This window comes from Strigops habroptila, chromosome 2, assembly GCF_004027225.2.
Source record: "Strigops habroptila isolate Jane chromosome 2, bStrHab1.2.pri, whole genome shotgun sequence".
Classification (NCBI taxonomy): Eukaryota; Metazoa; Chordata; class Aves; order Psittaciformes; family Psittacidae; genus Strigops; species Strigops habroptila.
In genome coordinates this window covers 102,368,282-102,392,997 of record NC_044278.2, presented here as the reverse complement: position 1 = coordinate 102,392,997, position 24,716 = coordinate 102,368,282, and the positions used below count along the sequence as shown (strand labels likewise).

The 24,716-nt window shown below is 53.1% G+C and overlaps 1 protein-coding gene across 1 annotated transcript; it reads right to left on the bottom strand.

Moving 5' to 3' along the window:
• Positions 1-10,269: 10,269 nt before the first annotated feature.
• Positions 10,270-13,544, bottom strand: CDX2 (caudal type homeobox 2). The gene is made up of 3 exons (XM_030477121.1): positions 13,046-13,544; positions 10,649-10,794; positions 10,270-10,437 (listed from the first exon to the last, which is right to left on the bottom strand). Exons 1-3 carry the CDS (start codon positions 13,542-13,544, stop codon positions 10,270-10,272), a joined length of 813 nt encoding a protein of 270 aa, XP_030332981.1.
• Positions 13,545-24,716: the final 11,172 nt, after the last annotated feature.

Genomic DNA, 24,716 nt, shown 5'->3' with positions numbered 1-24,716 from the left:
AATTGGAGGGACAGCGCTCTCCTCCATGGCACATGGAAGGAGCTAGGGCTGGAGCCAGGAAAGTGGCAAAGAAGAAGAGAAGGGCACAATTTGCTTTCAAGTCTCCTCTCTACTTCAGGGCTACATGGAATGAAGCAAGGGGCAGAAAACAATGATGTAGATGGAGTAAGCATCAGGCAAGGGCAGAGCTGGGGAGAACCAACGGATGGGAAGGAGCCGGGAAGGAGCCAGAAAGTTGTCACATCCCAGTCTGAGGGTGTGGTGGCATGTTACATTAATCTGAAGTGCTAGTGTTCCCACTCTGCCTGCTGTTTCTGTAGCAAACAGTCGCAGCTGGATGAGACAGCTCAGCTCACCAATCCAACAAAATAGCATCCTGCAGAAAGTGCCATCCTTTTTGTGTTCAGAAACAACTCATCCCGCCCTTGGATCTACCCTAGCTTCAGCTCAAAGCAGGAGCTGGGTGCTCTTGCAGGATTTGGGGGCCAGGAAGATGCAGGAAGGGAGGCAGAGAAGAGTGATCAGTAGGACCAGGAGTGGGGAGAAGAAGTGAAACCTGTAGGAGGTGATTTTACCCAACAGCTTGTGTAGTGCTTGGAGAGCACTTCTCTTCCCCTAACCCCTCCTAACTCCTTTGTGGGACTTCAGTGAAGCTTGTAGCCCAGACTTCTGCTTAGGGATGAACCCGAGAGTCAGAGATGGGTGGAAGCCTCAGGTACCTTCAGAGCTCCTTGTGGAAAGTGAGACTGGGGAAAGGAGGTGTTCACTGTACAGCCTTGAATTTCCTCCACTGGTGCAGGCTCTGCATAGGCATCCTGAGGAAGGGAAAAGCTGGAACTATAGGATTCAGTTGTGGTTCTCAATCCCATATGTACAAGAAGAACCTGAAGGCTGCTCAGACAAGCTCAATCCTTGTAAGTTCTGTTTTCCAAGCATTTTTTTATATAATCATGATGCTGCACTTCTGACATTTCTTTTTATACTCAGCTTTTAAAGAAACCATAGGGCTTACCATGTATTGCAGATTGCTGGGAAAAAAAAACAACCCCAAAACCAATAAAGTACTGTCCTGTTTGAAACCGGGGTAATACATTCATTTATTTAGGGCATGTACCAGTTTAATGCTCTCCCCACTGTTAGTCTTCTGCCTTGTCCTGCTGAAGAACTTCATAGAATCATAGAATGGTTTGTGTTGGAAGGCACCTTAAAGATCACCTAGTTCCAACCCCCTGCATGGGCAGGGGCACCTTCCACTAGAGCAGGTTGCTCCAAGCCGCATCCAGCCTGGTCTTGAACACTGCCAGGGACGGGGCAGCCACAGCTTCTCTGGGCAACTTCCTTGCCTTGCTTAAATTTCCCTTTGAGACCCAACATGTCTTGGCTGTTTTTCACCTTTATTTCCCTGCTGACACTTCAGGAGATATGCCCTTTGCCGGTAATCTCCCCATCTTCTGGCATCTCTTAGATGGTCCCTGCTACATCCCAATACACTTTCTGAAGCCATCATTTATCCACTGTAGAGATGCATCCTGAACAATGGAATTTCCTAAAGGAAATTTGATGAAAGAGAGCCTTCAGGCAGACAGAGACTGTTCCAAGTGAGGGCATGGAAGAGGCGTAAAGCCAAGAGCCAGCAAAGGAGGTCTAGGCCATAGTCCAAAGCTAACTGCAGCCAATGAGACTGATTTGAATGGGCTTTGGACCAGACTCTTGGCAAGCAGCTGTGAAGGACGATACCAGGGGTATAACGTGTGGAGATCAGAGGACAGAAAGTGAAGAAGAGAAGGAGGGACTTGTTCAACCATTCAAGCATGGTTTATGTAGGACATATAATGGCTTTCGTTAGCGCCACCAGAGCTCTCCAGATGGTGCCATAGACGTTTGCAGGTTCTGCTCAATGGGTTTGTGTTTTACATGATGGTAATGGCTGCTGTCTTGTATTGCAGCAGCAACAAGCGTGTGAAGAAAGGGAAAGAAAGAAAACCTGCCAAGGGAGCAGGACAAGTGGAATTGTACTTGGTAGGAAATGGATACTGGGCAGTTTCAGAACTCCTGGTGGCACAAGCCCAGGGGAGGATGTGTCCGCTGAGGCTACCCCTCCCGGGAGGTGACGCCACAGCAATAAGGCAGTCCCGAGGCGGTGACACGTTTGTTACTGCCAGGTCTAACTCCTGCTGGTGACCTCGGCAGGAGGATGTTGGTGGCAGTAACTCGGCGGAGCACGTTGGGCGAGGGGAGCCGCGGAGCGGGCGGGAGCTGCCGGGCCCGCAGAGCAGTGCCTGAGGCTGCCCTGACCCGCTCCGCCGCACGGCGCCTCCGCGGCGACACTGCCACCTGCCGGCCGCGCAGAGACACTGCGGGACAGTGCGGGACGGGACGGGACTGACACAGCGCTGCCCGCTGGTACCTAGCGGCCCCGGGCGGCCTGTCCTTTATTCTTCTTTCTCTTTTTCTTTCTTTTCTTTTTCTTTTTCTTTTTCTTTTTCTTTTTCTTTTTCTTTTTCTTTTTCTTTTTCTTTTTCTTTTTCTTTTTCTTTTTCTTTTTCTTTTTCTTTTTCTTTTTCTTTTTCTTTTTCTTTTTCCTTTCTCTTTTTTCTTTTCCTTTTGTTTTTCCTTTTCCTTTTCCTTTTTTCTATTTCCTTTTCCTTCCCCTCCTTTCCCTTTCTTCCTTCTTGGGCACTTTTGAATTTATAGGACAGATGCAAGAAAGCTGGCTTCTTGGGCATCTTGACAGCAGCAAGGAAGATTTCTGTCATCTAAGCAGGTTCTGATGACTCCAGAAAATTTCTATGAGTAAAGAGATGCCACTACATTGAGCTTGACTTTGTAAGACAAGCACTCTGTTCTTAGGTTTTGATGCTGCAGGATGCCACAGCAGTAAGCAGCTGAGAGCCAGTCTGAGAGCTTGTAAACCAGGATGGACTTGAATTTGAAGAGCACTGCTGTAGGAGTCTGAGCACGTGCTGATTTGGGAGCAAGCAGAGTCTCATGTCCTTCATATAACAACGAACACAGAGCATGATGTTTGCAAAGGAAAAATACTGAGTGAGATTAAACGTCAGAATTGTTTCTTGAAGCATTTAAAGTCAGATAAAACCACACTGCTGATTCCTCCAGCATGAATCACTGGTTTGCGCTGACGTGCTCCTAACAGTTCATGGCAGCCCTTGCTTTTCCCTGTGCTATTAGGAAGGGACCTGTGGGCTGAGTGGCCAGGGAAAGGAGTGGCATGGTGGCACATGGTGGCTAGAAAGGATTGATGGCTACTGGGCTGTCACTCCCTCCTCTCTTTTCTTCCCATGGGCTTTGCAAGCTGCCGTGGTGCATTTATTTCTATCCTGCTCAGAAGGGTCTCCCTTTGCTCTGAACCTCACAGCAGATCACACACGGGTCTGGGCTTCCCACTGAGCACAGGAACCGCATAGAGCACAGGCAGTTGCCAGATCAGGGTGAGTGGCACTGCTGCCTGGGCTTCCTATTGTCAGGGAGGCAGCAGATACTGCGTAAGCAAGAGGAGCCAGGCATTCCCCTGCCCCCAGAGCTGCAACCCCAGCTCTTTCCCTTCCTGTGGTGGAAGTGGCCTCACTCCTTGTCTCTGACACAGGAAATTTCTTTCTTGCTATTTCTCTCTCATTCTTGAATTTTGCTGACTCATGCATAAGGGACCAGTACCAAGATAGATACCTCCATGATGGCGGCTGCCAGCCCATGGGTGATACAGGATCATCTTCCTAGGCCAAGAGGGGAAGAAGGTGGGATTTCAGGTGCCCACAGTAGGAAGCCTGGGGAGGGATGTGCAAGGGAGGTGGCTGTTTACCCCCAGCTCCTGGACCACCGTGGACTTTGCAGGGGCTGTCTCTGCTCAGGCAGCTACTTTTGCTGGACCAGTATCTAGGCTCAGTTTTCCTGCCCCAGTTCAGGAGTGTGTGCCCGCAGGCAAAGAGATAATGCAGGGCATGTTTTACCAGCAGAAGCTGGCAGCAAAGGCCAAGCCTCTGAGGATGGAAAACACCTTTGGAGCCACAATGAGAGTTTGGCAAGGGAGTGACTGAGAATGAAAGGGAGGACCAAAGCATTGCTCTGGCTTTGGAAGAGCAGGGTGTCATTCCTGGGAACAGAAAAAGGATCATGTTTCTGGATTGAAGTCCTGGAGGAAGAAATACACTCCTGATAAGAGAAAGTCGCTTTTTCTTCTGAGTCACTACATTCCTGGGAGTAGTTGCGCAAGATGTTTTTAGAGACCCCTTTTCAGCACACCAGGGTTACCTCTACATCTATAGGTGCATGTAAGCATCTTGATGAGGATCAAAGATCTGAAAAATGAACATTATTGACAGATAAACAACATACTGCACTTACTATTTATGAGAAATGGAGGTTTGATTTTTTCTATTATTGCAATTTATGATTCATAAAGCAGCACATTATTATTTTAAACTAGAATAAAAATTCTTTGGTATTGCTGTTAGGAGGTGATTCTCACTGATCATTACTGCAAGTTCCCTCTCATATTCTTAAATTTTACAAATAAAAAAAATAAATCCCTAGATTAGGTAAGGACTAGAATTTCCCTAAAATGTAGTTGAAAGCTTGAGTTATCTTTAAAGAAACTTCAGTAGTTAAGTGTTGTTCAGCTCTTTATATCACTTCTGACAATCTCTGTGAAAAAGATTGTCTCATTTTCAAATTGTGGGAAAAGGAAGGAAAATCTTGGATGCTAGCGCCTCGTGGCTGCTGCTTGATTTAAGAGCCTTAATGCCTTTGAAAGATCAGAAAGCCTCTGATGTCCATGTCTTGTCTGTCTTCCACTTGAGATGTTTAAATGCAGAATTGTGATCTTAAAAATCCTGAGAGCCACCTTATCATGAAGGCCCCTGAATCATGCCTTTAGTTTCTACTGTTTGAGTGTTGCAGCAGCACATTCTCCAAGGCCTTGCTTACAAGCAATCCCTTGTTGGAAGCCCTAACTAGCCTTTCTGCTGTCACTCAGAGAGGCAAGGGACCAAGCAAGTCTGAGAAATGTTTCTGTTTGCATGGTCAAACCATGGCATGGAAAAACTAGACCACAGGCAATCTCAGTTTCCAGGTCTGAAAGCTTGTCTTGTTTGCCTGCAGAGGAAGAGACATTCTGCAGCTAGGAGCATCCCTTTCCAAAGAATGCTGAAGATAAGACAGCTTTTCTCTCACAAAGATCTTTTGGTCTATGCAAGTTATCTGAAGGACAGGCTGTGACTCTGTGGAAAGCACCAAGGCATGTCAGGGGAACAGGATCTGACTCAAAAGCAAAACTACATGAGCTTGCGACAGCTGCCAAAAAATACCTGGCTGACTAAGGGGAAAAGAATGCTGAGAGCAGGAAAGGTCCATGTGCTTTCTTTGGCTTGTTCTCTTCTTTTGGAAGAACACTATAAGAAGCGCATTCTTTCCAGCCCTGCATGTTACAGCTGGGTGCCAGAGTGCCAGGAGGCCGATAATGAGTCCAGATGTTATATTTGGCATCTCTCTAGTTGTCTTCAGTCCAGCTCAAGTGCTAGCAATCCACGGTTTGGAAATGAGCAGTTAGAAGTTTAAACTAAAAGAGGGTAGATTTAGACTAGATATAGGAAGAAAATTTTTACAATGAGGGTGTCTTCCAAAATACTTCAATTTAGAAACACAGAGGTAGAAAGGGATTCCCAAGTCCTGACTCCAGTCTCCTGGCAACAAACTGTTTGTTTCAGTGAATAGCTCAAGTTTTTCCTGTCCCTTTGCAAGCGAGTATCTGTCCCCCTGTTTCAGGGAAGGTAAGTTTGACTTCCAACAGTGCCAAAACATGAGAATGGAATCAGGAGCGTTGCAGAAGATGAGACACTAATTAGAAGAAACTGCCTATGTTCACTTGAGTCACAGCATAGTTGAGAAGAAGCAACCCCTCCTCATCAGTGAGGAGAGGAGGAATGTCCTGCTCCACTGAGGAGCTCTGCTGGAGCAAAGCCCCTAGGGCTGCTAAGGCTGCCGGGAGAGTTTGTCCCCATCTGTCCCCAGGGGTTCCTGACACTTCCCTGCCATAGCTCTCCCCCAGTAACCAGAGCTGCTTTGCTAGGGAGCACACCAGGACATCTGCTGCACCAGGGCACCCATCCCATGACCTCCCATGCCAAGGTGGCCTTGTTTTCTTGCCAAGCTACCTGTGCAGCTAGATGTGTCCTTGGCAAACTTGTGTCCTGCTGACTTTCCTTACCATTTATGAGCTGTTTCCTCCTGGAAGGCCTCCAGTGCTGCTTCTCTGGCATCAACTCAACTTTTGCTTTCAGCTGTAATTGCTCTAAACTTCAGCACATAGCTCCATTACCCAGGTGGGACCCAGGGAAAGTATTAGGTCATGAATTTTGGCTGTGAAACATTGCATTCAGCAGAGCTGTGGCAACAGAATTGTAGACTCCATGATTTCCTCTTCCACTCCAGCCACTGATGGAGAGGCAAAGAGAAGCCAATAGCCTAGCACAGCTCTGTGGAGTCAGGATTAAAGTCGTGCACAGCAACCCCTGCCCCCAGTTTCTGAAGGATGGGCTCTGCCCTCTGTTGCATGGCTGGGATATGTGCTTCCAGACTCTACTTAATCCACCGATGGAAACAGCCTGTCTCACCAAAGCCACTCATGCGGATGTCTGAAGTTGTTACTTACTAATGATACAAGTTTGGGGTTTTTTTTACATTTAAAAAACTTACTGTCTTCATGTTGCATATCCAGAGTGCTCAGCTATCAGGCCGAGAACACATAGTGTCCCTAAAAGATACTCAAGATCAGAGAAAGCAGACATTTGCTCTAGATGCCATCCAAGTTTGCTGTCTAAGAACCTTACTGTTCTCCCCAACGTGGGCTATGACACATATTGTGATTTATTGCCCAAAACTCAAAGAGCTTTTTTGAGAAACTCTTTTATTTGGCTAAAAGCTAAACCAAGAGTAAGGATCCTAAGTGTTTTTTTATTGTACAGTGATTGGAGCAGGAAAATCTGTCAAAAGAGGGAGAGCAAGGGGCTGCCATCCTGCAATTTTGGGGCCAAACCTTTTGAATTCCTGGATTTTACCCATCCTGGTCAGAGGGTCTCCATGGGCACCCGCTCCAGCCCGTGCCAGGCAGGCAAGGTGCGGTGGCTCTGACCCATCATTCTCCACCGATCTGGCTCGGCTGCTGCAAGACAGTTGTGAGGGGTGAAAACACTCGTGGTTTGGGCAGACGGTTACCACAAGCAGCTCAGCTCTCCCAAATGGTGCTTCTGGTTCAATGTCATGGTCCAGCCACCGGACTGATCTGTATGCCTGTAAATATCCCCCCTCCCAAAACCCAAGATATCCAGTTTGTGCCTTTTTATGCTCCTTTATGGTGCACGAGGAATATAAAGGAAGCAGGAAGATTGGTGGTTTATTTGTTTAGGGATGGGAGGGAGAAATATATGAAATTGGGTGTGGATACAATTTGCTTGGTTGGTTCCTTCTTATACTGAGAAATTTGACTTCTGCACGACCTTCATCAAGTATTTGAGGAGAGCTCAGAAAATGAATATTTGCTAGCAAAGAGTGGAAGAGATCTGGAATGGGGACGTTTAAAACATGTTTCACTTGTTTATATGTGTCTAATGAACTTTTTAGAGACATGAAACTTTGGTTGACATCAAGCAGTTCACCACGGCAGGGTCAAGTCTCTTTCTCATAAGTCCTAGAGACAAGAAAGAAATGTTGATACTTTCAGCATTATAACCAACCAGGAGTACGCTATTGAAGGGTTACAGGAGGTACCCCAAATGTTGACATGCCCAGGCTGGTGCCAGGGGCGGCTGAGTGCCACCACTGCTGTGAGAAGCTGTGGGCTCTACCAGTCCTGTGCCACTCCAGCCATGCAGGCATGGAGTAATGCCAGCAAAACCACACCAAAGCACCACCTCTTACACCCCCAGATCTTTCGTGATTAATTTACTTATTGATGGCCTTTCATAACTCCTTGGTCATCTTTTTTTGCACTGCCATTAATTATTCTTGGAAACAAATAAAAGGGCCCACTGATATCTCTCCCTCCCTCTTGCTGCAGCCAGTTTTTCCTTAGGGAGAAAAAACTTGTGCTCGCTTCCAGTGGGACAATGCCGACTTTTGAACCTCTAACCACTAATCAAACAAACCTTGCGCTCTGCTCCACAATCCAAACAGGGTTTATTGACAGGCGTTTCGCAGCAACGCGTAGCAGCTCCGGCAGCAGCCCGGCTGGGGATCAATGCAGCGGGGGTGGTCCTGGGTGCCACAGGGCATCCTCGGAGGGACAGCACCACCCAGGGCTGCTGGCATGAACACTGCTCCCAAAAGCCTTCATGCCCTTCTGGGGAGAGCACAAGGGAAGGAGTGGGTCATGGTGCCTGCAAAACCCTGTTAGGCAACAGCTCTCCTCTGGTTAAAGATTGGTGCTGCAGAGCCAGGGTCCTCAGTTTGGGTGCTACTGAGCTTTAGGTGTCCCCAGGGAAGCGGCTTCTCCAGAAAGATCCAAGGACTCTTTAGAGGTAAAGAGGGATGGATCTGGCTCCTGCCTCCCTCTGGTCCAGAGTGAACCATGGACGTTGGACCCAGCAAGACGTGGTATGTGTCAAGCCCACGTCAATGAGCATAACTGCCTGGGTGCTGCACCCATGTCTCCTGGCCAGATCGGTTTCAGAGACTACGCACGAGGAAGGAAAGCAAGCAGGTTCCCTGCACTGGAGGTGCTGCTTCCCACCATTGTCTTCCCCTAGGCATAGGATCCCTGGATCAGGTTTTACTTGGCCATACGTCTGCAGCCAGCCTACGAGCCAGCCCCCAGCCCCCAGCTCAGCATGCCATGGAGCTACATGCAGCCAAAACACAACATGGAGGCTTTGGGGCTGGTGCTCACTGTTTCCCCAAGCTCTCCCAGGCGGAGACAGCCACCTTTCTAGGCCAGGCCCTAGCAAACCAATCATCCCCATGCAGTTCTGCAGATGCTGATGGCATTTGGCTTTAGCTTTCAGCAAAAAGATGAGAAAATTGTCATCAAGGAAACGAAGTGTCCCAAAGAAGTCAAATGGAATATCTTAAATAAATCTGATGAGAAAAACAGAACAATATTAGGCCAAATGCTGGGGAAGACAGATGTGTTTGGGCTGGACAGTGCTCCCATTGCTGCTGGGACCCAGGCCCACATGAGCCGTTCCCGTGTCCAGCCCCAGCACCAGCTGCAGTGCAGCCACCCCAGCCTGTCTGCGTGGACTCATTTCTCAGTGGGGTTTCTCCCAGACTTAAGTAAGTAGTACATAGAGCAAACAGCCAGGGTGATTTGGCCAGACCAGCTGGACTTTTCTGGTTTTCATCTCTTGGTAGGTGAATCGTTTGGCAACTCTATCCTGGTCCCCACCATCTAGACAGCATGTGGAAATAGGCCACAGCCTGTGCAAGGTGGACTCTGGTACAGCACATGGCTCTTTCTGAAGATCTCTGCTCCTGGTGGGGAAGCCTACATAGAGCTGATTAAACCAAGGAGACTTTGGAAAACTAACTGGAAAAGAACTCCAAACAAGCAGAAAAATGTAAGGAGGTGAGAAACAGCACATAATTCAACTGACGGGACATGGCGCACACACAAGCAAGGCTGCTTACTGCAGCACGACAGGACACCTTTTTCAGAGGAGACTTCATTCTTTCAATTTCTCTGCACTGGGACTAATAAATCTGGCTGGATGACTATCAGCACCGGATTTATGGGCTCTTTTACAAGTGTCTAACATTAAGCAATTCACTTCTGAACGTTTAAACAGTGCCTTATCTTGTCTGTTCTGGCCTTAGGGCAGGATGAACATTCTGTACATTCATGGTTACAAGAAGAAAAGAAAATAAAATCTAAAATAAAAAAAATGTGCTTTAATTATTTTTTTTCCTGTTAAAATTCATCGCTAGCCCAACAACATTTCTAAGGTCTTTCGGACCGATCCCTGAGATTTACCGGGGGGTGACTGGCGGGCAGTGCCCCCCTTTTTATCTAACAAACTCCAGGGTATAAAACCCCACCCAAACTTTATAATAATAATATTAATAGAGAGATGGCCATGCTTCCCCTGGACGACGAGACACATATACTGTACATCTGTACACACGGCCGGCCCCGCGGGGCGGTGTAGTGCATGGGGAGGGCGGGGGGGGCTCCCACCGTGCCCTCCGGCCCGGCCCGGCCCGGCCCGGCCCCGCCGCAGCCGTGCCCTCCAGCAGTCCCTGCGCCGCAGTCCCCGGACGCTGTCACTGCGGGGCCGCGGGGCCCAGCCCGGCGGCGGCCGCTCCCGCCGCGGGACCCTGCAGCGGGGCGCCGGGGCTGAGGGGCTCTGCGCCGCTGGGCTGTGCCTGCTGCAACTTCTTCTTGTTGATCTTCCTCTCCTTCGCCCGCCTGTTCTGGAACCAGATTTTCACCTGCCGGAGGGTAGAACAGGAGAATGAAGGAGGTGGTTCCTTGGGGACATGCCACATCTCGGGGAGCGTATCCCTGTCCCGCGCTTCTCGACCCCGCGCATCCCGACCCCCAAGCATCCCGGCCCCGCACATCCCAACCCTTGAGCATGCCAGCTCCCGCTTATCCCAGTTCCCCATGGACGGCGTGGGGGGAGGCACTCGTGGGACAGACCTGCCTCTCGGACAGCCCCAAGTTGGAGGCTAGCTCTGCTTTCCTCCTGATGGTGATGTAGCGGCTGTAGTGAAACTCCTTCTCCAGCTCCAGCCGCTGGTGGTCGGTGTACACGACACGGTACTTGTCTTTCGTCCTGGTTTTAACTGCGGAGGACAAAGCCGAGGTTGGGAAAGCCCAAACCAAAGGGCCGACGTGGAGCGCGGCTCTCCCCTCTGCGGGTGCGGGGCGAGCAGGATCCGGCCTTCCGGCTCCCTGCTCACCTCTCCCTGCTCGGGGCTCTGCTGCAGTCACAGGGGACAAGAGCAGTTCCACAGTTCCCTGGGGACACAGGACAGAAATCCCCGGCGTGCCGACTGTAAGGACAAGCCAGGCGCGGACCTCGGCCCGGCCGCCGGCCCCTGCCCCGCCGCACGCCCGTGCGTTGCGCTTGGGACACTTTTGTTGTGCCCTTGGTGCTGGCTTTAGGTTTTGTTTTGCCTTCCCTAATAAGAACTAACTTTTTACAAAAAGAAGGGAAAGAAAAAGAAAGAAAAGCCTCATTCAGGGCACGGCGCCTTCCATTCTAAACGAGAAACACCGATCTAGGAGGGAGAACACGGAGCGGCCTTCGGGGGTCCCCAGGGGCCCGGCCCGGCCCCGCTCCCCCTCGCTTCACCCTCGGGCCTCCGGGTAGCGAATAAAGCGATTTCTCGGAGACTCTAGAAGTGGGACGTGCAACTTTTGAGCTCAAAAACCCCACTAAAACCCAAACCCAACGAAATCCGAAGGCAATTGCCAGCGAGGGCTGGCGAATGCGCGTAGCCGCAGCAGTGACCTCCCCTCTGCCGAGGGTTTCTTGTCTGACTGGTTGTGTCCCCGGCCCTCCCGTTCCCCAGGGAGCCGAGGCGGGGAGTCTCTGCCCCCAAGGTGCTTAATGGCTAGAAGGCTGACTTTGTTCAGGTAAACTCTCTGCAAACCACAACAAAAGCACCCTGTAAAGATACAAGCCTGATCAGAGAAAACTCCCCAGAGCCAGTGAATAGGGAACACAATCCCAAACAATGCAGGACAAGGAGATTTTATCAAAGAAAAACCCTTCTCAAAGCCTTAATGACAGCCACATTCTGTTTGAATTACCACTACTGAACAAATGGCGGCAGGCGCTTTCATCCCCCCAGCCCTGCACATTAACATAAACACTGGCTCCAAAGGCAGAATTTGAATGGAGACAAGGGACCGGCCACCGTCGCACAAGCCCAAACTGTGGGAACACCACGGGCTGCTGTGGGAAGCGCGACGGGCCTGGGAGAGCTCCGCCGCCATCGCCACCCGGGGCGTAGCTGGTGCTTGCTGCTGGCCCCGGGGCACCGGGGCTTCCCCGCGGCAGGCGGGTGTGCCCGGGACCCGCACCCCACGGCGCCCGGGGAGCCCCGCCGGCCGGCGCACAAGGCAGGGGCTGAGAGAGGAATGGCAGAACTCCTTATTTACTGCGAAAGTCGCCACCTTTTCTTTCTTTCTTTTCTTTTCTTTTCTTTTCTTTCTTTTCTTTTCTTTTCTTTCTTTCTTTCTTTTTTTTTTTTTTTCCCTGGCCACTATATATAGATATTAAAAAAGACCAAAAAAAGGAAAGAAAAAGGAAAAAGAGGATTACAACAGTCGTGGAGGCCGTATATGAAAGCGGGGGGACATGCATCTCCCCGGGCAGACGCAGGGGGGAAATAAAAGCGGGGGTCTGAGGGGGTATTAACATCACAAGGGAGCACGGCGCCGGCCACGGCCTTCCCCGTCCTGCCCACGGCCGCCCTCCCGCCACCGGGGACCGGGGCTGGGGGGGGGCTGTCACGCCCTCTCACCTCCCGGGCCCACCGGCCACAGCCCGCAGGGTCGGGGGCAGCGCAGCCGCCGCTCGGGAGGCCTGGCCACACGGGGACCTTAATGAAGGGTAGGCGCCCAGTGACTCAGAAACAAATGCGGAGCGACACCGGCCGATGATTTATATGACTATAATTGGTTATAAAAATCTTCTAAGTGGCTATAAGCGGACGAGCGGAGTACGGGGAGGAAAAGTGAGTGTTTCCCCGCGATCCCGAGCCATTCCGCCGTGCTCCGAAGGAGCGCAGCCCCGGCCAGCGGCGCTCCGATGCCGGCAGCGGCTGTTGCCCGGCGTAGAGCCGTTCCTGCCGCTGCCCGCTCGGCTCCGCGGCGGGGCCGTACGAGGCAGCGTGGACGGGCTGTCAGCTGAGCCCGGCCACCTCGTTCTTCCGAGGACCGGCTCTCAGCGGGTTTGTTTCGGGGCTCCTTCCCTCTCTCGCCGCGCTGCCCCGCACACGGTAACCCGGGGAGCTGTCGGCGCCCCGCGGGAGCCGTCGGCGGGGCTGCCGCCAGCCCGCCCGCCTCCCCCGGGCCCGGGCTTACCCTGGCTGCTGAGAGGGGGCTGCGCCGGCTTCCTCATCCACTCGCAGAGGCCGCGGCGCTGCCCGCCGGGTGACAGAGGCTCGGGAGCGGCGGCGGCGGCGGCGTTGTTGGCGGCATTGAGGGGCTGCATGACCCCGGCGGAGCAGTGGGGAGCGGGGCCGGCGTGATGATGGGCGTGCGGGTGGTGGTGGTGGTAGTCGGCGGGGTTGTAGGCCATGGCGGCAGCGGGGGAGCCGCCGTTGAGGCCATGGACGGCGGCGGCTGCCGGCGGCGCCCCTTGGCCATAGGCGCCCCAGTCGTCGCGGAGCGGGGCAGCATAGGGCGCGGGCCAGGCCGGGCCGGGGGACTGGGCGCTGTCGAGGTTCACATGGTAGCTGCCGTAGTCCGCGTACTGCGGGGCGCCCACGAAGTTCTGCGCCGCCAGGTTGAGCCCCCCCGAGTGTCGCACCGGGCCGGGGTACATGGGCCCGTCCTTCTCCAGGAGGTAGCTCACGTACATGCTGGCGGGGCCCCGGCGGCGGCTCTCCGCATGCTGCTCGGGGCTCTGGCAGCGGCGCGGCTGCTGCCTGGGGACGGGCTGCCCGGGGCGGGGAGGGGGCAGGCGGAGGGGCCGCGGCCCCGCGCTGCTCTCCGCGCTCCGCGCTCCCGGTCCGAATCCAATGGCCGGCAGCACTTACATGATTAACGATTGTTTACAAGGCTCTATTAGTAATGGCCCAGACACACCAAAGGCAGGTGACGTGGAGAGGCGCTGGGTATATAGCTACTACCCCTAAAAGACGATTTGCATTTAAAAAGATAAGGAGAGGGCAGCGACCTGATCACAGCTAAATATTCAAGCCTTTATTGTTTAAGAGCTTCCTCCTTCCATTGCAACCTGGTGCACTTTAACCTCCAATCACAGGTTCAAAGGATGAAATCAAGAGACTTGCAAAAGACAGAGAGGGAGATCTAAGGGCGAGGGTGGGAATATGGGAGCCGTGTATCGCGGCCGATCTGTAGGCAGCACTTTAACCAGCTCTTCTCCGTGCTTGGGGCTGGGGGGGAAGGGGCGGAGGAGGAGGGAGTTTTGATTAAAAATCCACAAAGCCATTTTGTCGTGGTGATTTTAAGCAACAAACCCTACCGCGACGGCCTACTGCTTTTTCTAACGCATTTCCACCCGCTCCCACTCGGTCACGGGCGATGAAGGAGAGGTAAGAGGAGAAATCCCCCCCTCCGAAGGCGCTGTCTCCTTCCCCCCGCGTGTGCCTGCCGAGCTCTGAGGTCGGCTGCTGCCCACCCTGCCCAACCCAGCCTGGGCCCCGTTGCCGGGAAGGGGCAAGGACTGGGGGTGCCTTCGTCTCGAACACCAGCTGCCCTCGTACCCATCGCTGGAGCGAGGCCCGAGCACCTCCCCGCCCGCAGGGGCCTGGGCACCGAGCCAGGGGACGGTCCCCACCAAGGGGGAAACCATCCTCCCCCCCGGAACCTGACACCTCGGGGGGCAAGCCTACGGAGAACCCGGCGACTAGCCCTCCACGCACGCTTTTTCTCTCCCCGACGCCTTGGAAACCCTCTGGAAATGCAGACCCTGGAAGGGCGGCTCCCGGGCAAGCGGCAGCCGGCTCCCCCGGCCCCGCCAGCCCCCTTTGAAGAGGCGACCCCCTCTCAGCTTCCCCCCGCCGCTTTTATGCTTTAACTTTTCACCCTGAGCGGGGACAATGCGAGACAACGTTTGCATATTCGCATCTTTTCCCATGGCACAGCGAGGAAGCCTTTCACCGGCCGAGAAAAAATGGATGGGGTCGGGAGCTTCCCCGCGTTTTCCCAGCACGTTCCGCTGGAGCAGCCCCATACTGGCCGTCTCCGTCGGCTCTCCCGGGCTGCGGCTGGGTCCTGCGGGGCTCCCCACGGGCTATCCCGGCCACGCGTGTCCCGGGTCTTACGTGAGGAGATCCCCATAACCGTGCCCTATGGGTATTTTTCCTTCCCCGTGCGTGGCTGTTTTGCAGATGAGGGAGTGTCCCTCTGAGACGAGCTGTTTTGTAGTTGAGGGAGGATTTCAGCTCTGCAGAGGCAGATCTCCCGACCCGCACTCCCTGAAAATCTCCCTCTTCATCCCCCCATTCCACCGGGTCCTTTGATGCCTGCGTGGGGCTGCCGCGAAGCTGTGCTTTAACGCGAGTGGGAATAATTCAGCTACATCTAAATTATCTGGGAGAGTCCCAAGTCAGTGGCCCTGGGGGAGGGGGATGCTCAAGGCGGGAAGGTCGGAGGATCTCTCCCGGAGAAGAGGCGGCCGGAGGCCCCTCGGAGCCGCCGTGTGTACCCAGGCTGTGAGGAACGAGGTACCCTCACCCTGCCCAGAGCCGGTAATGCAGTGCCTGCGTCCGCACCGTCACTTATCCTTCGCAGGCTGTCGTTGACGGCCGCGGTTGAGACCCTACAATAACAGCAGCACAAGATCAGGGACGCAAGGACGGCTGCCAGCCGCCTTTTCCTGGGCGATTTCTCTCCCTGATGCCCATTCCCACCCTCACACCTCACTCCGCCCCGACAGTAACGGGGTAACGGGGAGAGGGAGTGGGACTGGCAGCCCCCAGAGCTCTCCGAGCGGAAGGCTGAAATGTAACCCTGGAAAAGAACCTCTGCGTCCCTTCAGTGTAATCGCTTTTCCCGATAAGCACTGACAGAACCGATCTATGTGGATGTGAATTTGATGATGCCATAAAGAGAGGAAGGGGCCATTAAAATGACAAAACTCTGAACACACTGTATTAAAAAGCACCAAAAGCCTGACAAACCCCGAACCAGCCCGGTTCACTGTCTAAGGCTCCATCCATGAATCCCTGCCAAGCAGGTGGCAGCGCTTTCAGATGAGACCTGACACCAGCCCGAGCTGGCGGGTCTAGGTACCACCGGGACGGATGAGAGTCCCGAGCTCCGGCGGAGGAGCAGGACAGGGCTCCGAGGCAGCGCCGAACCTCACAGCGAGCGCGCAGCTGCGTTCTCCTCCGGCCCGGCTCTGCCTTTGCCCGTCGGACGCTGATTACAGCTGCCCCCCGAGCACGGCCAGCACTGGGGAGAGCGGGCCCTGCCAGCTGTCCCCCACCCGGCGCCCGCTGCGCAGCGGACAGATGCTCCGAAGCATCCTTCGCCGCTGTCGATCTGTCCCTGCGCCCGACCCGCCGCAGAGTTGCCCGGCGGCAGGGCGGGGGACGCTCTGCCCCGGGACACTCTAGATTTAAAATAAGAGGAAGACTACGGGGCTGATTGGACTTTCATTCGTTGCGACTGGGGCAGGATTTACCCCCCCCACCAACCCTCCCCAGAGATTGGGGCTTCCCGAGAGGTTTGGGGGGAGGGGATATCTCTCTCGGTCAGGTATCCCCCCTTTTCTCCTCGCCGTCCTGCATGCTGGAGGTTTCCCGAGCTGGCCGTGCCAGCTGCCCCCTCCTTCCCTGCCTCGGGTTTTCCCGCCCACTCGGTTCCAGAACCGCAGCCCCGGGAGAAGAGCGGGGACCCCGCGACCGGACCCCGAGACCAGAGTGCGGACGAAGCCCTAATCTCTCCCTCTTTGCTTCCTTCGTTTTTTTCCTATTTCGTTAGATCCTGAGCGTCAAAGTGGAACCTAACGCCTCTCAAGCTGACAAGTGCCTGATCGGGAACACCGTTTTCAGGGAAATATCTTCTTAATTATTATTATTATTTCCCCCCCCCCCTCTATTTCTGAGTCCTTCCCCCACTGAAGGGGGTTTTCACAGGGGCCCCGTCCCGGGCACACGCCGAGCTCCTCGCCTTCCTCCTTCAGCTGCAGCCTCACTTCTTGAGTTGAAAAAGTGATTTCTGAGGGAATCTGCCTCCTCTGGGGGGAGTCAGGTCAGGGCCGTGATTGCGTGAGGAACTCCGGGAGCAGGACGCCACTACCCGCTGCCCCCTGCCCCCTTCCCACTGCCCTCTGCCCGCTGCCGGCCCCTCGACCCGAGGGGAGGCGGCGGCCGGTGCCCGGGTCTGGAGCGGACACCTCGTTTCGAAGTCGGCGCTCACCCTCACCTCGGGCACCGGAGCTGGGGAGGGCTGGAGGTTAACGGAGCGGACAGTACAGCCCGGGGACCCCCGTCCCGGGCCAGAGAAGTCCCAAAGCTGCGCAGTCCCCGCGATCCCTCCTCCACCCACCGCTCCCGCTTGTCGAGACCCTTGCGGGGACGTGAATTCACCTTCTTTATTTCTAATCGTTTTCTGGATTAAAGAATTTATTTTTCTGTCGCTTAGGAGAAGCTCGGGGCGGGGTGGGAGGATCCTCCCCTCTCCCCCACCATAACGACCGGGAATTGGGAGCTTTGTTTGCAAGGTTAAAAAAAAAAAAAAAAAAAAAATCCTGCTGGAAAGCCCTTTGGTGGCCGAGGAGAGAGAAGGGAAGGAGGAATCGTGTGTTAGTTAGTCCGACCTGTGGAATTTATGACTCCCCCTAAGCACAGACATGATAAGGACTTAGAAAACATCTTGGATCTTTTCAAGCCGGCAGCCCCCGAGGCTTTGATGTAGATTAAGTTGCAGAATAACCCAATACTTTTATCGTGGGGTTGATTCTCGGCTTGTTTAAGCACATGCCTCTAGGAGCGGGTTAGATGCTAAAAGCTCGCTCCCGAGCGGACTCGCATTGCTGGGAAGGAAGCAGAGACGGGGCAGGACGAGGGGGTGACCCCTTGTACCGGGCTGGGGCACCCCGGTCCTGCAAGCCGTGGCTGCGCGGCCCTCCCCGGCCCCGGCCCCGGCCCCCGCCGTGGGCCGCCCCGCTGCCCAGGCCAGCCGTGCCGCTTCGCACAGGTGCTGAGCCCGCTCCCTCCGGGAAACGGGAACGTAAGCAGAGAAGGGGCGGAAAACAGCCATGTTATGCACCAGAGGCTTCGTGCAGCCACACGCTGGTGGGGATCCCCAGCCGCACGGCTCAGTGACCAGACTCTTCCGGAGAGACGCTCGGTGTGTCGGGGGGGACCAAAGGCTGATCCAGTGGCGTTCTCTGACCGTGTGTACAAGGGCTTGGCATTGCTCTGCTCCGTTGGAAGTTACCGGTGCTGGTTCCCCTCCGGGACTCCTCTGCTGGGCAGTGAAATCCAGCCTTGGCTGGAATTTTAAACCTTTATTTAAGTATCTTTTGTTTAAGTGGCAAGGGGAAGAAAACCCGCACCAGCGCGGCCGGGCCGCCTGCAGAGCGCCTGTGCCCGGACGCTGCTGGCAAGTCCCGTTTGGGGAGGCCGCGTCCCGGTACGGTCACGGGAGTCGTGAGTCACCGGCAGCGCGCACCCGCTGGGCGGCCCCGATGGCTCGGTCCCGGCCGGCGGCGGTGGGGCCGCTGCCGGGGAGAGAGCCCAGGGCTCGGCTGCTATCGGCCCCTGCCCCCCGGGGACACCTACCGCCCCATACGGACGCTCCCCGGAGCACGCAGGGCAGCTGTTTTCTGCCCCGGCTCGCAGCGCGGCCCCGGCGGCTCTCGGCGCTGGGATGCAAAGGGAGCGCGGTGCTCCGCAGCAGCACGGTTTGCGCTCCGCGGCGAGGCACAGGCAAGCCGAACAGGGGTGCAGGGTGCCCCCGACCCCCCAGCCCTCTCCCAGAGCCATACAGCTCCCAGGGAAACTGCAAGCCCCGGCGCAGAGGGTGGGATGGTGCCACTAATGCGCGTGTTGACTTCCACGCCAAGCGCATCAAATTCCAGCTGCAAAATGGTTTGCACACGCTTGCCACCAGTGAGACCTCGGGCTATCTAACCCCCCAGGGGCAATAGAGAGGCTGATGTCCTCGTTGCCTTCCTCCCTGATTAATTTCCTACATCTCCCAGCTTTGGAATGGCAGGGAGGTGGTGCACGTCTCGTAGCCATGTCCCTCCCCACTCAACACTAGTCCTGCTCATTTATCCCTGTCTCCAAGGCTTTCCATGGCAATATGCTATGGGGTGGCTGCTCCACACCACTGTCTCCCTCAGCCCCTGCTTCACAGCAATATCTGATCTAGCAAACCTGTTCAGTCAGGCACAAGGTGGCTCTGTGCTGGGTAGACAGTTTGCTGTTTGTGAGGCCGCAGGTTTCAAGGGCCATAAGTGTACACATCCCTGCAGGACCGTGGTGTTTTGTGGGCAGTATTTCATGCTAGGCAATGAAGGAGTCCAAGCAGGCAGGTGCCAGATGCTTCCTTGTCTGGGCAGGGAGCAGGCTGAGGCTCCCGCATGGGACCTTTCTTTATTCTGGAGCTGTAAGAAGGCAGAAAAAGACTCGTCTTTCTCCATGGGCAAACCTTTTCCCTCCAAACCAAACAAAACCTTAGTCCTTTTGGCTCCAAGGAGAAACGGGTGCCTGTCTTCTCTCCACCACCTCCCGTTTGCTCCCAGCTGTCTTCTTCTAGTTCCTGGGAGGAAAGAGAACTCTCACCACTTTTTTATTTGCCTGAACAGAAGCCCTCAAGGGAGTGAAGGGTAGGTCCGGGCCCAGACCTCAGGACCAGGCTCCCAGCTGTGCCCACGCTGCCCTCCTCTGGCCACTCGCCTGGCAGCCAGCTCCTGGGGACCAGCCCCGACTCGGCCTTGTGTAGCTCTACAGCCCCTCTGTACCCAGGACACCCGCAGGCGCAGGAGGCTTTTCCAAAGGAGATCCCAGGCCACATCAGGTGGGTAGTCACTTCTCCAGCCACTTTTCCAGGAGAAATATGGTGGAAACTAGAGCTAGACACCTCCTTCTATTTAGGATCTGAAGCCTCCAACCCTCTTCTGAGGATGGGGATGTCATGGCACTGGTGGAACTGGAGGCCTGTCATTAGAACTAACTTCTGGACTTTCTTCAGCTTGAAGACAGTGATGTCTCCACAGCATAGGGCATGGATGGAGGGGAAAAATTAGTGCAGCTGGGGAGATGTATCTCTGGGCACATATGGGCAGCCACAGCTAAATGCCAAAGGATCACGAGTAGGTGCAGGTAGTACATGTGAGGAGGAGTGGGTCAGTATCTCCCATGGGTTTTCATCCCAACTAAGCAGTACCTAAACAAACCGAATCCCACCCCACCCTTCATGTGCCTCTGTGAAGGTGGCCACAGGAGCACCACTGCTTTTCCACCTCTTTCCAGAACACAGGTCTTCAAAACTCCTTCTCAGCCGAGATCTGATCCAGACTGTACCCTGAGACACCTATAGTTCTGCTACGACTGTTGCTCCATCAGTTTTCCAGCACAGCCTTAAACCCCTAAATTTTAACGTGGTAGTGACCTGTAAGGCAGGATCCCTGCCCCCAGCAGCCCCCCTCTTTATCTCATTCCTGGGAAGCATGTCAGGAAACATGACTCTGGCCTAGGTCTCTGACATGGTTGGAAGGGACTCCCCACCACACCACAGCACTGGCATGCTCACTAAGGCTAAGCAGGAGCTGGGCTCAAGTCCCACCTCTTTGTGAAGTGCTCTGCAGTCTCCTCAACCATAGGTCCAGGTGGATCTTTTTGTGCCTTTTATTAAAACTGGTTTGCTTTGCATGGCCTGATTAATCCGCTGATGGGGGAGAGAAGGAGGCAGCGACTCAGTAGCACAGCAGTGCATTTAGCTGGGAAGAGGGAGCCCTGAGCCGGTGAGTACCGGATCAAGTTCAGTGTTTGGGAGAAGGGACTGAGATCAGGTGTGCCCAGCTGCACAGGGAATGCCCTATTCCAGTCATTTTCAGCCTGCTTTGATTTCTGCACCCCCAAAGTATTTTCCAGCAGAAGTGTGGCCTCTTGAAAAAGTAACCTATGTGAAATAGCTCTGTAACAAATTCGGCCTGGAATTTCTTCATCCCCTTTCACAAATCCTACCATGAACATGCGGATTGGAAACCACTGCTAGACTGCATGACAGGGTCCCTTCTGCTCTCCTCTTCTGGTTCAACACATGGTTAGCTCCAGCTCCTCCCAGCGGGACTTCAGAGAGCCCATCCCAAGTATCTCAAACCTGACAGTGAGACATGTTGGAGAACCACCTCCAGTTTCTTTTGAACAGAACAGAGAAGGGCCTCTTGTCTTTTTGGTGTCTGCTGCCTGCACACAGCATGTTTTTTTTTGGGAGGACGCCCTGCGGGAGCGGGCTGGCCAATTCCTGACTCATCCCGCCAGTGCTACGAGGTTTTGCCTGTAGATTCCCTTGGGCCAGCAGCACCATCGCCAGCCCCGCTTCCCCCGGTCTTCTGACGCCGCGGCTGACCCAGGCTCGGCCCCTCACCCCACGCCGCCGCTGCTCCGGCGCCGGGCTGCCCGCGGCGGTGACGGAGCTCCACCTAGTGCCGGCTCAGGCAGCGGGACCGGCACCGCAGCGCCGGGGTTTCCTGCCGGTAGGCCTCCTCGGCACCGGGCTGCCCGCTCCCGGGTGTATTTTGCCAGGGAAAAGGGAAGGAAAACTGGGGCCCGTTCCTCAACGCGTCCCACCTTTCAGTTTGGGTCGTCAACATTTTTTTATTGTTCTTTCTTTCTCTAACTGCTAACGGGACAGCACGGTATCCTTTTCTATCCCTCTCCATTTTCCATTCTCCCCCTCTACTCTACGTGGCCCTAGTGAGGCTACATCTGGAGTACTGTGTTCAGTTCTGGGCTTCTCAGTACGAAAAAGACAAGCAGCTGCTGGAGAGGGTCCAGTGGAGGCCTCAAGGATGATCGGGGTCTGGAGCACCTCTTATAAAGAGAGATTGCGGGAGCTGGGCCTGTTTAGTCAACAGAAGGGAAGACTGAGAGGGGATCTCATTAACGCATATAAATATCTCAAAGGCGGGTGCCAGGAGGATGGTGCCAGACTCTTTACATTGGTGTCCAGCAAGAGGATACAGAGCAATGACCATAAACTGAAACACAAGAAGTTTCACCTCAGCATGAGAGAGAACTTCTGTATGTTAAGGGTGACAGAGCACTGGAACAGGCTGCCCAGGGGGGTCATAGAGTCTCCCTCTCTGGAAACATTCAAAACCCGCCTGGACATGTTCCTGTGTAACCTGCTCTAGGTGGCCCTGCGTTGGCAGCAGGTTGGACAAGATGATCTCCAGAGGTCCCTTCCAACCCTAATGATTCTGTGATTTTTAATTGACCTCAGCCCCTTCTGTTTCTCCCTCTGGTTACTGAATCTTTGTCAGTCTCTGCCTAGCTTTATGCACCTAGCTTAGACTAATGGCATCCCTGCTGGAGTTCTCCAAACAAGCTTAACCCTCTCCATTCCACTCCAAATTTAGAACTTTCTCCTGAGAACCTGCTTCTGGGGGCACAGATTAGGGGTCTGGATCCTAACAAGAGAAATGTGTGCATTTTCCTTCCAGCATTATGAAACAGCTCCTTAAACAGCACTGGCTGTAGCTCTGCACAAATCTCAGGAACAGACCAGCACTTTGCTAAGTTGTGTTGGAAGCATTCTGGAAAGGAAATGTGCTCCTACAAGATATTATTTTCCACTGAATACCTCCTTTAGCTTTGGTCCATCCATCTCTGCCATGCAGAGAAACAGATGCACAACCCTCCATTGGTCCAGCTGTTGTGGTTTAAGCCCAGCTCGTAACTCAGAACCACGCAGCCGCTTACTCAACCTCCCCTTTCCCCGCCGCTCGAGGCGGGATGGGGAGGAGAATCAAAAGAATGTAAACCCCACAGGTTGAGGGAAAAACAGTCCAGCAACTAAGGTATAATACATAACTATTACTACTAATAGTAATGATAAGGGAAATAACAAGGGGAGAGAATATAAAACTAAAAGGGGAAAGGGAAAAACCCCAGTAAACACAAGCGATGCACAATACAATTGCTCACCACCCGCCGACTGATATCCAGCCTGACCCAAGCAGCGATCTGGGACTTCAAGGTAACTCCCTCCAGCTTATATACTGGGCATGACGTGCTGTGGTATGGAATACCCCTTTGGCTAGTTTGGGTCAGGTGTCCTGTCTCTGCTTCCTCCCGGCTTCTTGTGCCCCTCCTCACTGGCAGAGCATGAGACTGAAAAGTCCTTGATTAGGGTAAGTGCTACTGAGCAACAAGTAAAACATCAGTGTGCTATCAGCATTGTTCTCAGACTAAAGCCAAAACACAGCACTGCACCAGCAACTAGGAAGGAGAAAAATAACTGCTACAGCTGAACCCAGGACACCGGCCCTTACAGGAGGATTTTTTTCCTGATTGTACTTTCTCAGAGAGCTGTATTGCCTGAGCTGCTTTTCCCATGTGCGTCACAAGGAGTTTGAGTTAACTCCAAGGTTCTCTATTCATAGAATCATAGAAATATAGAATGGTTTGGGTAGGAAGGGACCTTAGAGATCATCTAGTTCCAACCCCCCAAGGCGGGCAGTGACACCTTCCACTAGACCAGGTTGCTCAAAGACCCGTCCAACCTGGTCTTGAACACTGCCAGGGATGGGGCAGCCACAGCTTCTCTGGGCAACCTGTGCCACTGTCTCACCACCCTCATAGTGAAGAATTTCTTCCTAATATCTAATCTAAATCTACCCTCTTTCAGTTTAAAGCCATTACTCTTGTTCAATGCCTACATGCCCTTGTAAAAAGTCCTTCTTCAGATTTATTGTAGGTCGCCTTTATTTGCCTTTTTATTCCTGAATTTCAGCTCAGTAGTGTTGATGGGGCCAGATGACCTCTGTCCACTCCTTTTTTAATCTCGTGGAAACACATTTGACACAACTCCCTGACATGTTTTAAAGCACATGGGATTCCCATCTGCTCCTCTATGAGCCAAGTTCACATCTGCTTCGTTTCCAGGGCCAGCTAGGCTTGGATGCAACCAGTTCAGTGTTAAGCTCCTCTGAGCTCTAAAGGCTGAAAACTCCTGTCTGCACAAGACACTTAACTCCCATTTTCCAGCCAGTGTGGGCTGTGTGTTAACAGTGACATCTCGTTGCTGCACTTTGAAATTGTGCTATGAGTATGTTAAAAGTCATATACATTTTCCAGAAAATGCAGTGTTAAAGTTTTATTGCTATCTTTATATTTCCAAATTATTCTTCAGCAGTTTATATGTGATTAAAAAATCAATGATCCCTTGCTAATTCAACAATGTTAACAAAAACATAAAAATCATAACTGCTGGTTTACAACGTTAATAATTTTCAGACAATATTAGTAAAAAGAAGCTCAATTTATGTGATAGCATATTCTATCAAATAGTTATTAATTTATAACACTTGCCAATGAAAATCCTGACTGTGGTTAGCATCTTGTAAAATGTAAAAGAGAAGAAAACTATTAACCAGGATATTCTCATCTTGATTCACTGTGATATAGACAAATGTATCCTGTTAGTCATTATGAAAGCTGCATTTACAAATCCCCAAACCACATAATGAAAATAACATGTCCTTTTATCTATACTAAAAACCCATCAAGCCTCTGGTTATTGACCTGGGAGTCTGGGAGAAAGTTTAAAGAGACATACTCTCATTTTATTGCAGCAGGGTTCATGCACCCCGGATGACTTCTGGGAATTGGGAGTCATACTATTACACTCCTAAATTGCTACAGAAGATAATTCCTTTAAAATTGAACATTTTTATTTGTTATTAAAACACACAAAGCCCAAAGAATGGAATTAGCTATAACTCAGTTGGAGTGAGACTTTCAGTTGGAGACTGACACCTGAATTTTCTAGACCAGGGAGGCAGAAGTTCATCTCCAAATATCACTCCTCCTGCTTATTTTAG